This window comes from Hemitrygon akajei, chromosome 5 (genome assembly GCF_048418815.1).
Source record: "Hemitrygon akajei chromosome 5, sHemAka1.3, whole genome shotgun sequence".
In the NCBI taxonomy this organism is placed as follows: Eukaryota; Metazoa; Chordata; class Chondrichthyes; order Myliobatiformes; family Dasyatidae; genus Hemitrygon; species Hemitrygon akajei.
In genome coordinates this window covers 134,696,447-134,710,586 of record NC_133128.1, presented here as the reverse complement: position 1 = coordinate 134,710,586, position 14,140 = coordinate 134,696,447, and the positions used below count along the sequence as shown (strand labels likewise).

Sequence of the window (14,140 nt, the reverse complement as noted above, 5' to 3'; positions counted from 1 at the left end):
CTCTGTTCTGAAGCTGTCCTCTCTGGTCTCAGACTCTCCCACCATAGGAAACATCCTCTCCACATCCACTGTATCAAGGCCTTTCACCATTCAACAAGTTTTAATGAGGGCACCCCTAATTTTTATGAATTCTAGTGAATACAGGCCCAGAACCTCTTCATATGACAAGCCATTCAATCCGGGAATCTTTTTCATGAACCTCCTTTGAACCCTCTCCAGTTTCAGCACATCCTTTCTAAGATAAGGGGCCCAAAACTGCTCACAATACTCCAAGTGCTTTATAAAGTTTTAACATTACATCCTTGCTTTTATATTCTAGTCCTTTTGAAATGAATGCTAACATTACATTTACCTTCCTCCCTACAGACTCAAGCTGGAAACTAACCTTTAGGGAATCCTGCACAAGAACTCCCAAGTCCCTTTGCACCCAAGTTTTTTTGTATTTTCTCATTAGAAAATAGTCAACTCTTTCATTTCTTCTACTAAAGTGCATGACCATACACTTCTGCCATTTCTTTGCCTAACGCAGAAGCATCATTTCTCAGGTATGGATTCAACAGTGGCTGGATGGGAGATGCCAGAGAGCAGTGGTGGATACCTGTTTGCCAGGTTGGAGGTCGGTGACTAGTGGTGTGCCTCAGGGATCTGTACTGGGTCCAATGTTGTTTGTCATATACACTAATGATCTGGATGATGGGGTGGTAAATTGGATTAGTAAGTATCAGATGATACTAAGGTAGGTGGCATTGTGGATAATGAAGTAGGTTTTCAAAGTTTGCAGAGAGATTTAGACCAGTTAGAAGAGTGGGCTGAAAGATGGCAGATGGAGTTTAATGCTGATAAGTGTGAGGTGCTACATTTTGGTAGGAATAATCCAAATAGGACATACATGGTAAATGGTAGGACAGTGAAGAATGCAGCAGAACAGAGTGATCTAGGAATAATGGGGCATAGTTCCCTGAAAGTGGAATCTCGTGTGGATAGTGTGGTGCAGAAAGCTTTTGGTATGCTGGCCTTTATAAATCAGAGCATTGAATATAGGAGTTGGGATGTAATGTTAAAATTGTATGAGGCATTGGTAAGGCCAAATTTGGAGTACTGTGTACAGTTCTGGTCACCAAATTATAGGAAAGATGTCAACAAAATAGAGAGAGTACAGAGAAGATTTACTAGAATGTTACCTGGGTTTCAGCACCTAAGTTACAGGGAAAGGTTGAACAAGTTAGGCCTTTATTCTTTGGAGCGCAGAAGGTTGAGGGGGGACTTGATAGAGGTATTTAAAATTACGAGGGGGATAGATAGAGCTGACGTGGATAAGCTTTTTCCATTGAGAGTAGGGGAGATTCAAACAAGAGGACATGAGTTGAGAGTTAGGGGGCAAAAGTTTAGGGGTAACACGAGGGGGAATTTCTTTACTCAGAGAGTGGTAGCTGTGTGGATTGAGCTTCCAGTAGAAGTGGTAGAGGCTGGTTCGGTATTGTCATTTATAGTAAAATTGGATAGGTATATGGACAGGAAAGGAATGGAGGGTTATGGGCTGAGTGCGGGTCAGTGGGACTAGGTGAGAGTAAGTGTTCGGCATGGGCTAGAAGGGCCAAGAGGGCCTGTTTCCGTGCTGTAATTGTTATATGGTTATAGGTAAGGTTGAAAGAGTACATAGTGCTCAAACTTTGTCTCATCAAGATCATATTTAATAGTCATAAGACCTCTTTATTCTGTTACTCCAATCTTCCTTGTAATAAATGAGTTGCTTTCTGATTGCTTGTTGTATCTCCATGTTAAATTTATGATAATAACAAATATTCCCATATCTGATGATGATGGCTGGTTCTTTGTTTGCGAAGGAGAAGAGTCCTATGAGCGATGGCACGATTGTTGGTGACTATAGAGGCCAATTCTGGATCTGCAGATTCCAAATCAGTAGGGACATGGGAATAGCTGGGATGTAGGTGCTTGGGTAGCAGGATCTTTCCTGTGTCCCCTCTTCTTTTCAGCAGTTACTCTTCTGGATGCCTCAAAATTCTTGGCTGCTCCATGAATCAGCGTTCTCCAGCAGTTTCTGTTACAAGCTGCCTGCTGCCACTCACTGACCCAATATTGTCCTGAGAGAGCTGCTGCTTAAGTTGGTCTTTGTACCTCTTGCGTGGGGCACCACAATCTCTCTTGCCCTCAAAGAGTTCTTGATAGAGTACTGCTTTCGGTAGCCTGGAGTTGTCCATGCAAGACATGTGGACTGACCAGCGGGGCTGCCTGAGCAGCGAAGTAGCTTCAGTGCTTGAAAGTTGAGCCTCCTCCAGGACCTCGTTGTTGGAGACACAATCCTGCCAGCTGACACCCACGAAGGAGTGGAGGCAGCACTAATGGAATAGTGATCAATCAGATTTGCTTGCGGTACAAGATCCAGGCTTCAGTCTGTATAGCAGTGTTGTGATGATGGCAGCCCTGTACACTTGGATTTTTGTGGACAGATACAGCTGGTGTTTCTTCCACACGTTTCTGGAGGCACCCAAAGGCAATGCTAGCTCTGGCAAGTCAACTGTCAACATCCCTTGCTACTGTAGTATCGTTGGAGAAGACGCTACCCAGGTAGGTGAACTGCTCAACCATGGTGAGATGGCGGTTGTCAGTGGTGATCCGAGGTGGGTTGCAAATGCCACAAGAGGGCTTCTGATGGAGATCATAGTTTTCTCCAGACTGACCATTAACTTGAAAGTCCTCACAGCCTTGGTGAACTGAGTGACTGCAGCCTGTAGCACTTCCTCTGTGTGCGTGAGAAGAGCACAGATGTCAACATACAGTAGCTTGAGAATGAGCTGTTGCATGATTTTCAGAGGTTGAAGATACTTCTGTCAGTGCGGAACTGAATGTAGATGCTCTCTGAGGTGGTTTCTTTTGTTTCCCGTAGCATCATGCTGAAAAAAATGGCAAACAGCGTTGGTGCCAGGAAACAGCCTCGTTTCACGCTTGTACTGATGGGGAATGGGTCGGATAGGTTGCAGCTGTGTTTAACCTGGCTGCTTTGGCCTTCATGGAGCTGCTGCAGGATCATGAGGAATTTTGGGAGATAGCCGAACTTGGACAGAATCTAACAGAGACCATCATGGTTGGCTGTATCAAAAGCCTTGGTCAGGTTAATGAATGCCACATATGGTCCCATGTTCTGTTCACAACACTTCTCCTGTATCTGGCGCAGGATGAAGATCATGTCGAATGTGCCCCAGTTCGCTCTGAATCTGCACTGACTCTTTGTGAGGTTGCCTTTGGCAATGGTAGGGATGATTCTGTCCAAGAGAAGTCTGGCGAGGATTGATGAATTCTGGTTTAATGAAAACAATGTTGAAATCTGGAACCTGCTCCAGGAGAAATGCTCCTCCCATCAAGTGGTGCTGTCTAGACCCAATGACCAAGCAGCCAAAGCAGAATACAGAACTGCATGCAGCACCCACCAAGCCAAACTGAAATAGATTGGTGGACTGCCCTAGCAGAATGAACACAGTACTACACAGACATCTGCAACACTCGGGCCTTCTACGAATTGCTGCATGTAGTGCATGGCCCGACTTATCAAGCCCCTCTAAGCTCATCTTGACTGCTTCAGCCTGCAGACAGACAAGGAAGCTATCAGGAGGTGATGGACAGAGCACTATGAGAGCCTTTTTGGGGATAATCATCAAGTACAAGAAAAATCCATTGAAATGGTCACCCAGCATGAGGTCAGGCTTAAGCTTTGATGATCTGCCAACTCTGGACGAGGTCAAGACCACTATTTCCAAGCTGAAACACCATAAAGCCCCAGGGATTGATGGGATCCTAGCAGAAGTGTACAAAATGGGCGGAGACATTGAGCAAGCTCATAAATCTGTTCACACTCTGCTGGGAGAAAGGGTCAGTACCAAATGACCAACGTCACACTGTAACTGTCTCCCTGTACAAGAACAAAGGGAAGAAATCAGATTGCTCAAACTACAGAGGTGTTACCCTGCTGTCCACCACTGGGAAAATCCTTGCCAGGATTCCTGTATCTGACCCTACATGAAAAAACATATTTTCTATTTTTCCATAGTGGTAATTTCACATTCCTCCATATTATATTTTATCTCTCACATTTTTGTCCATTTGTCTAACCTATCTCTAGTCTGTTACAGTCTCTCCAAATCCTCCACATAGCTCACTTTCCCATATAATTTTCCAGTGTAAACACAGTGTTTAACACAGGTTAAACATAGAAACACAGAAAACCTACAGCACAATACAGGCCCTTCGGCCCATAAAGTTGTGCCGAAAATGACCCCACCTTAGAAATTACTAGGCTTACCTATAGCCCTCTATTTTACTAAGCTCCATGTACCTATCCAAAAACCTCTTAAAAGACATTATCGTACCTCCACCACCATTGCCGGCAGCCCATTCCATGCACTCACCACTCTCTAAGTAAAAAACTTACCCCTGACATCTCCTCTGTACCTACTCCCCTGCACCTTAAACCTGTGTCCTCTTGCGGCAACCATTTCAGCCCTGGGAAAAAGCCTCTGATAATCCACACGATCAATGGCTCTCATCATCTTGTACACCTCTATATTTCTACACTATTCTTGGTTGGTGCGACTGTAACGAAACCCAATTTTCCTCGGGATCAATAAAGTATGCCTGTCTGCCTGTCTATCAGGTCACCCCTCATCCTCCTTCGCTCCAAGGAGAAAAGGCCGAGTTCACTCAACCTATTCTCATAAGCCATGCTCCCCAATCCAGGCAACATCCTTGTAAATCTCCTCTGCACCCTTTCTACGGTTTCCACATCCTTCCTGTAGTGAGGCAACCAGAACTGAGCACAGTACTCCAAGCGGGGTCTGACCAGGGTCCTATATTGCTGCAAAATTACCTCTCGGCTCCTAAATTCAATTCCATGATTGATGAAGGCCAATACACCATATGCCTTCTTAACCACAGAGTCAACTCGCGCAGGTGCTTTGAGCGTCCTATGGACTTGGACCTCAAGATCCCTCTGATTCCTCCACGCTGCCAAGACTCTTACCATTAATACTATATTCTGCCATCATATTTCACCTACCAAAATGAACCACTTCACACTTATCTGGGTTGAACTCCATCTGTCACTTCTCAGCCCAGTTTTGCATCCTATTAATGCCCCGCTGTAACCTCTGACAGCCCTCCACACTTCTTCTTGACTAGATTTATTACAGCCTTTGTGCACCATGGTTCCTGTACCCTACCATAACTTCCCTGTCTCATTGGAAAGTACCTACACAGAACTCTACACAAATATCCCCTGAATATTGGCCACATTTCTTCTGTACTTTTCCCTAAGAACATCTGTTTCCAATTAAGCTTCCAATTTCCTGCCTGATAGCCTCATAATTCCCCTTACTCCAATTAAACGCTTTTCTAACTTGTCTGTTCCTATCTCTCTCCAATGCTATTGTAAAGGAGATAGAATTATGATCACTATCTCCAAACTGCTCTCCCACTGAGAGATCTGACACCTGACGAGGTTAATTTCCTAATACCAAATCAAGTACAGCCTCTCCTCTTGTAGGCTTATCTACATACTGTGTCAAGAAACCTTCCTGAACACACCTAACAAACTCTACCCCATCTAAACCCCTCGCTCTAGGGAGATGCTAATCAATATTTGGGAAATTAACATCTCCCATCATGACAACGGTTATTATTACACCTTTCCAGGATCTGTTTCCCTATTTGCTCCTCGATATCCTTGTTACTATTAGACTGCCTATAAAAAACACCCACTAAAGTTATCGACCCCTTCCTGTTCCTAACCTCCACCCACAGAGATTCCATAGACAATCTCATTCCATGGCATCCACCTTTTCTGCAGTTGTGACACTATCTCTGATCAACAGTGCCACGCCCCCACCTCTTTTGCCTCCCTCCTTGTCCTTTCTGAAGCATCTAAAACCCGGCACTTGAAGTAACCAATCCTGTCCCTGAGCTATCCAGGTCTCTGTAATGGCCACCACATCATATCTCCAAGTACTGATCCAAGCTCTAAGTTCATCCCTTGTGTCCACAACACTCCTTGCATTAAAATAGACACATCTTAAGTTCTTCAACCCATCTAGTCTATGCCAACCTGGTTTTTTGCCTAGTCCCATCTACCCCCACCTGTTCCATAGACCTCCATTCCCCTCTCATCCATTTACCTATTCAAACTTCTCTTCACTGTTGCAATTGAACCTGCACCCACCACTCCCACTGGCAGCTCATTCCACACTTGCATCACCCTCTGAGTGAAAATATCATTCATTACTCATTTTGGATAGTTCAGTCTCATCAGGCACTAATCTATGCAGATCCTATCTACAGTCTGCCATCCTAAAAATGACCCAACTGTTCCGACCATTGTTTTTATGCTTTAAATCATCTTCAGTCCATGTAACCAAAACATGTAAACTGAACATGACAGCTTTATGAAATGCTCCTTGAAAGTTCATACATTGCTTATCAATTTATTCACCCTTGTTTATTCTGCTAGTTACAATCTCAAAGAAAATCTCTAGCAATTTGCTCAAACACAATCTCCCTTTCATAAATCATATCGTCTAAGCACATTGACATTCTAAGTTCTCCATTAACAGATTATGAATAATACATTCCATGAACTACCAAATGCCATGTAAAAACTTCAAAGCAATTTCGAGGCAGAATATAAAAGGCGTGAGTGGAGTCTCCAATGATTAACTTCCACACAGACTGTTACGTATAACTGGGAAAGTTCCTGACTTTTACTAATGGCCAATATGACTCACATAGATAAATAATTTATACAGCTGGCTACTATGTAGCATGTTGCAATAGATTCTATGGCACTAGTGGCTATACCTATCCGTCAAGCTTCCAATTTAAGTGAAACAAATAGTTTACATATTGGAATACGTACAGCCAGTATAAAAGGTGACAAGAAAGCACAGTATCATTACCAAATGTCCACATTCAGATGTTATGAGATAGAAAATCATGATTTACAGATGGTATACATCTTCCAGACAACTCACTAGATTAATTATTCAGCAATATCCCCTGCTCTGGTTGAGATCAGGCTTGGAATGCACTTCCAACAGCATCTGCCAGGTTCAGTAATTTTAGACACTAGCATACGCCAACAGGAAGCCTACTTTTCCTTTAGCCTGTTTAGATGCATTTTCAAAATAGGAGGAAAAAAGTGGATAGTGTTTATCTAATAGTAATTAAATCCTATGCTTAAAATAAAAAAAATCACCATAGAGGACATCATCATCATGGGGCCATGGCTCAAACTTAAATCAAATCAGCCACAAAGTACAACTGTGTAGTTCTGTTACCTATACGAAGGCCGTCTAGACAGAATTTCTCTACGTTTTTGTGAGTCCGTCATGCTATCCACAGATTCCTGGGAGTCCTCACTTTCTGGTATAGTGGAAATCTGAAATAAAAAGAATCAATTGTTTTTCCAAACCTTGTTTACTTTCAGTTTACAATTTAGCTACAAGACAAATAGTCTAGTAATAAAAGATCAACACAAACTATAAACTTCAGACCACACATACAAGTTTTTAAAACTCAGTTTGACCAATGACGTTCGTCCAACATGTCTGTGTGTATGCTGAAGGAGGTGGTTGTTCCAGCATTTTTATAAAATACAAGTTACTAACTGCAGCTTTAATTGTGAGTGCCAAAACTTTGAATTCTAAAATGGGAATGCCTTGCCTTAAAATCTGAATGATTAACAACATTGAAAAACATATAGAAATGTGTTCAAATCCCACCATGGTCCTTTCGCTACAACATCCACCTTCAATAGACTTTCTATATTTTTTGCAAGTTCAGCCTCTTTCCTACTAATCTCCAATTTCCTTTCACCCTGACCCCCACCTCCTTCTGTCAAATTGGCAGCCAAGAATATCATCATCAATCAGAAGGCTAAATTAACACACCAAGAATAATTATTTTCTAAGGAGAACAATGTAAGAAAACAAAGGAGCTAAGTCCAGCTCTGGTTTAAGTACACCACATTCTTCACTTTAATGATTGAGACAGATTGAAACAAAAAAAAAGTTATTGCTTTCAAAAGTGAAGGCCAATCTACACTAAAAGTGAATTTTTCTGGTGGCAAATGATGAAGGTCGAAATGGAGGATAGTGCACAAAATTAGGGGCATTAGGGGTCCGATGAAAAGCAATCCAAATGTGAGTCTCTATTTACAAAAACTACCTAACATGTTGAGAATATCTACATCATTTAAACATTATTTCTGATTTCCTGCAGCTGCAGCATTATATACGTGATTTTGAGCTCATGGTATTGGAGTTTAGGCAATGAAAAGAAACACAATAAGTAGGTCACTTTTGGAAGGTCAGGAGAAACTGAGTGCTACAAGGATTAATGCTTGCACCTCAGTACTTGCATTGTGCTAATGAATTAGGTTAGGCAATATTTTCGATAACAGGGCAACTGGAGGAGGCAGAAGAAAAACGGTGAGATAAGAGTGTGCCAATTGGAAGGGGGCCAGTTCTAATGCAATATTTTCTGGAACCAAGATGAAAGAAAGATGTTCCAGCTGGAACAAACAGTATACCACCTCTACAATAGCTTTCCGTCTTCAAACTGCCCATTGCTCAAACTTGTCACATTCAACAATTTCCCACAGCATTCCTCTATTCATACCTGTAACTCCTTTCTCATGACACATTTATAAAATTCTGAAGTGTTAATGATAAAATGATTGTTTTTAAGAATCAGAATCAGGATCACAGAATCAGGTTTAATATCTCAGGCAATGTTGGAAAATTTGTTGCTTGCGGCAGCAGTACTTTGCAATATATGTTTAACTTAAATAAGCAGTGCAAAAAGAGGGAAAATGGTGAGATGGTGGTTATGGATTCATTGTCCATTCAAAAATCTGATGGTGGGGGTAGGGGTGGGAGTGGGAGAAAAGAAGCTGTTCCTGAAATGTTGAGTATGTGCCTTCAGGCTCCTGTACTTCCTCCTTGATGTTAGTAATGAGAAGAGGACATGTCCTGGGTGATAGGGATCCTTAATGATGGATGCCACCTTTTTGAAGCATTGCCTTTTGAAGGTATCCTCGACGCTGGGGAAGCTGGTGCTCATGTCGGAGCTGGCTTAGTTTACAACTTTCTGTAACTCTTTCCAATTCTGTGCAGTGGCCCCTCCATACCAGATAGTGTTGCAACCAGTTAGAATGCTCTCCACGGTACATCTGTAGCAATTTGCGAGTGTCTTTGGTGACACATAAACTCTCCTCAAATTCCTAATGAAATATAGCCACTGCCATGCCTTCTTTGTATTGCATCAATACATTGGGCCTGGGATAGATCTTCAGAGATGTTGACACCCAGCACTTGAAACTGTTCACCCTTTCCACTGATGATCCATCAATGAGAACTGGTGTGTGTTCCCTCAAGTTCCTCTTCCTGAAGACCATAATCAGTTCCTTAGTCTGACGCTGAGTGCAAGGTTATTGTGATACCACACAACGAGCTGATCTATTATGCTCTTGTATGCCTCTTCTTAACCATCTGATATACTGTCAACAGCAGTTGCATCATCTGCAGATTTATAAATGGTGTCTGACCTGTGCCTAGCCACACAGTCATATGCCAGTATTGACTGTCAGCAATGAGATGTTATTTCCAATCTGCATGGACTGGAACACCAAGGGAAGTGTAGAGCCCAGGTTTTTGAGTTTAATGATTAAAAATGAAGGCACGATTATGTTGAACACCAAGCTATATTCAATAAACAGCAGCCAGACATAGCAATTGCCGTTGCCCAGGTGATCCAAGGCTGAGTGAATTGCCAGTGGGATTGCATCTGTTGTAAACAGGTTGGGTGATAGGCAAATTGCAGCAGGACAGGTCCTTGCTAAGGCAGGATTTGATTCTAGACATGACGAACTTCTCAAAGTACTTCATCACAGTAGCTATCACTGGGCAATTGTTGTTGAGGCAGCTCACTCTGCTCTTCTTGGGCAGAAGATGGGCATATGATTGTCGCACTTTTGAAGCAGGTGGGAACCTCTGCAGCAGTGAGAGATTGAAGATGTCCTTGAACATTCCAGCCAGTTGGTTGGCCCATATTTTCAGAGCCCTACCAGGTACACCATCAGGATCTAATGTTTTAAGAAAGCTCATCCTCTTGAAAGATATTCTGATATCGGCCTTAGAAACAAAGATCACATGGTCACTGGATACTGCAGAGATTTACACAGGTGTAGTTTATTCTCCATTTCAAAGCATACATAAAGGGATTGAGCTAATCTTGGAGTGAAACATCACAACCATTCATGATGTTAGGTTTCGCCTTGTAGGACGTAATGACCTGCAAACCCTGCTGGAGCTGACATGCAGCCGATTCTATGTCTAATTTTAATCTGAATTGTTTCTTTGCTGTTAAAACAATCTTCCAAAGGTCTTACCTGGACTTGTTGTATAGCCTTGGAACACTGGTCTTGAATGCCATAGATCTAGTCCTCAGCAGATTATGTATCTGTTGGCTTATCCATGGTTTCTAGTTTGGGAACGTTCAGTAGATTCTCAAAAGCACACACTCATCCACATAGGTCTGGATGAAGTTGGTGACAACTGTGGCTTATCCATTCAGACTCAAAGATGAATCCCTGAATATTGTTCAGTCCACCAATTCAAAGCAGTCCTGTAAACACTCCTCCAACACTCCCGCCCCACCTTTCCTCCACCGACCATACCTTCTTGGTTCTCACCACTGGTGCTGCAATCTTTAGTCTCTCCTATACATTGGGAGTACAAGTATAGGTGATTAGACTTTCCAAAGTGTGGGCATAAGTGTTCTTGATAGTGGTTTAACAGTGGTCAATTTTGTTGGCTCCCCTGGTTCCACAGATGATGTGCTGATGGTAGTTGTTCAGAAGCTTCTTCAAGCTGGCCTGGTTGAAATCCCCACAATGATAGGGAAGGCATCTGGGTGCGCTGTTTTGTGCCTGCTGATTATGATGCTCAGCTCCTCCAGTGGCACTGGCCTGAGGAATGTACACCGCCACCTAGATGATGGCAGAAAAGTCACCCAGCAAATAAAATGTATGACATTTGAGCACTCAGGTGAGTAGGACTGAGACAGAACTGCCACATCTGTGCACCACAATGTTCATCATAAAGCATATCCCACCTCCTCGACCTTTAAAAGATTGAACCGTCCTGTCTAAGCAGAAAATTGTGAAGACATTGGCCTACAGCACTGCATCCAAAATGGTAAGGGAGAGCCATGTTTCCATGAAGCTAATTATATAGCAGTCTCTGATATCCCTCTGGTACAGCAATCTTGCTTTGAGGTCTTCAATTTTATTTTCCAAGGACTGTACACTCGCCAGCAGGATAGTCGGGAGCTATGGGGGGGGGGGGGGGGGGGGAGGTCTAAGGCCTTGGTGTTTCAATCGTACCTCTTGGCTGGCTCAGATTCTGCACTTTTGTTTTCTTAAATGGGAAATGCATTCGCAACCTGAGTCTGCAGTCTGCAATTCATTGAATATGAGTATCTATAGATTTTTAAAATGTCTTAAAGCAATGCTGCTTACTGTAACTGGATTTCAGCTGCAGTAGTCCTAAACGAGAAAATCTGTTGATTCCCATCGGAGCTGTACACAAAGCATCACTACTTATCGGCGTTATCTTAGGAGAAAGCATTTACATTTCAAGTGTGAATTGCAATAGCATTTCATCATATATATTCTTCACTTGCATAAGGGGAAGCCAATAGAATATTAGTGATGCACTCAAATACAGTATGCTGGAAGGCGATTCATATGGTGTATAAGCTATGTACCACTTTAGTGAAATTGGTCGTTTCTGTACTGTTGAGTGTTATAAATATTACACCCAAAGCTGTGTTTGTTCTCCAATGCTGGCGCTGTTGTAAATAGTTTAACTAACAGATGGTATTATTCAAACTATAAATTACTGACAAAGTGATACAGCATAGTTATTTTCAATTCTGTGAAATAGGGTTGCTTATGAATACAGAATATGTTGTTAGGTACATATACAATATGCCTTGAGGTGAAGGCCAGAGATATAAATTCCCACCATGTAGCGATGTGCTACACACAGCGCTGAAATAACGACACGCAGTCGGTAAGTCATTTTGAGACTAGTTTATTCAAACTTCGCGGCGCTGGCATTTAATCCCTAACGCCCGCCCTCTCCGGGCGGAAATGACGTCAGGGGTGCATTACCAAAGTCTCCCCCCGCGCGCTGGCTATTTGTGAGCCGGTTCGCCTGCGCAGAAAGTGGGTCACCTCATAACCCCCCCCCCCCCCCCGAACCGGCGATACACCCCCCTATGTCCACAGTCTGGATCAGCCTCTGTTTGGGAGGTCTGCCTCTGCTCTGTGGTGCCTGAACCTCGACCAGCTGTGCCAAGTCCACATGGGCTGGTTTGAGTCGATCCACCGTGAAAACCTCCTCTTTCCCCCCAATGTCCAGAACGTACGTGGACCCATTGTTGTTGATCACCTTGAACGGCCCCTCGTATGGCTGCAAGTGGTGCCCGGTGTCCGCCCCTTCGTACAAACACAAACTAACAGTTCTGCAGGTCTTTGGGTACATGGGTCGGGGTCCGTCCGTGCTGTGAAGTCGATATGGGGGCCAGGTTGCCGAGCCTTTTGCGTAGTCTGTCCAGGACTGCTGCAGGTTCCTCCTCTTGCCCCCTTGGGGCTGGTATGAACTCTCCTGGGACGGCCAGGGGTGCGCCATACACCAACTTGGCTGATGAGGCATGCAGATCCTCTTTGGGCACTCTGCGAATTCCAAGCAGGACCCAGGGAAGCTTGTCCACCCAGTTAGGTCGTGTCAGACGGGCCATGAGAGCAGACTTCAAGTGACGGTGGAAGCGTTCCACTAGTCCGTTCGACTGTGGGTGGTAGCCAGTTGTGTGGTGTAGCTGCGTTCCCAAGAGGCTGGAGGTGAACTGGGCGCCTCTGTCGGAGGTAATGTGGGCCGGTACCCCGAAGCGTGCTACCCAGGTTGCAATCAGTGCTCGGGTGCAGGAATCGGCAGATGTGTCAGTGAGCGGGACCGCCTATGGCCACCTCGTGAACCGGTCTACCATAGTTAGGAGGTACCGCGCTCCTCGGGACACTGGTAGGGAGCCCAAGATATCCACATGAATGTGGTCGAACCTCCGGTGGGTGGGTTCGAACTGCTGCGGCGGGGCTTTAGTGTGCCGCTGCACCTTGGCTGTTTGGCACTGTGCGTACATTCTGGCCCATTCACTGACCTGCTTGCGAAGTTCGTGCCACACGAACTTGCTGGAGACCAGCCAGACGGTTGTCCTGATAGATGGGTGTGCCAAACCGTGTATGGAGTCGAAAACTCGCCGCCTCCAGGCTGCCAGGACGATGGGGCGAGGTTGGCCGGTAGCCACGTCGCACAGGAGGGTCCTCTCATCTGGGCCTACGAGAAAATCCTGCAGCTGCAAACCTGAGATTGCGGTCCTGTAGCTGGGCATCTCGTCGTCTGCCTGCTGCGCCTCCGCCAGTGTTGCATAGTCCACCCCCAGGGACAGGGCCTGGACAGCTGGTCTGGAGAGTGTGTCTGCCACGACGTTGTCCTTTCCCGAGACATGCTGGATGTCCGTCGAGTACTCAGAGATGAAGGACTGATGTCGCTGCTGGCGAGTCGACCAGGGATCGGACACCTTCGTGAACTCGAAGGTCAATGGTTTGTGGTCCGTGAACGTGGTGAACGGCCTGCCTTCTAAGAAGTACCTGAAATGCCGGATTGCCAGATACAGTGCCAACAGCTCCCGGTTGAAAGCAGTGTACTTGAGTTCGGGCGGTCGTAGGTGCTTGCTGAAGAACACCAAGGGTTGCCAGCGCCCCTCGATGAGCTGCTTCAGTACCCCACCGACTGCTGTGTCGGGTGCATCCAACGTGAGTGCGGTCGGAACATCCATTCTGGGTGCACCAGCATCGCGGCATCTGCCAAGGCTTCCCTGGCCTGGCTTTGACGAAAGCGGCCGCGGCCTCCTCGTCCCAAGTAATGTCCTTGCCTTTACTCGACATCAGGGTGTACAAAGGGCGCATGATACGGGCTGCTGAGGGGAGGAAACGGTGGTAGAAGTTCACCATACC

General features: G+C 44.8%; 1 protein-coding gene across 5 annotated transcripts in view; it reads right to left on the bottom strand.

Moving 5' to 3' along the window:
- Positions 1-14,140, bottom strand: part of creb1b (cAMP responsive element binding protein 1b) — a 122,493-nt gene that overhangs the window by 20,271 nt on the left and 88,082 nt on the right. For all 5 annotated transcript variants that reach the window (XM_073046534.1, XM_073046539.1, XM_073046535.1 and 2 more), the window contains one exon: positions 7,341-7,441. In XM_073046534.1, coding sequence (XP_072902635.1) covers positions 7,341-7,441 — 101 coding nt within the window. The remainder of the gene's footprint in view (positions 1-7,340; positions 7,442-14,140) is intronic.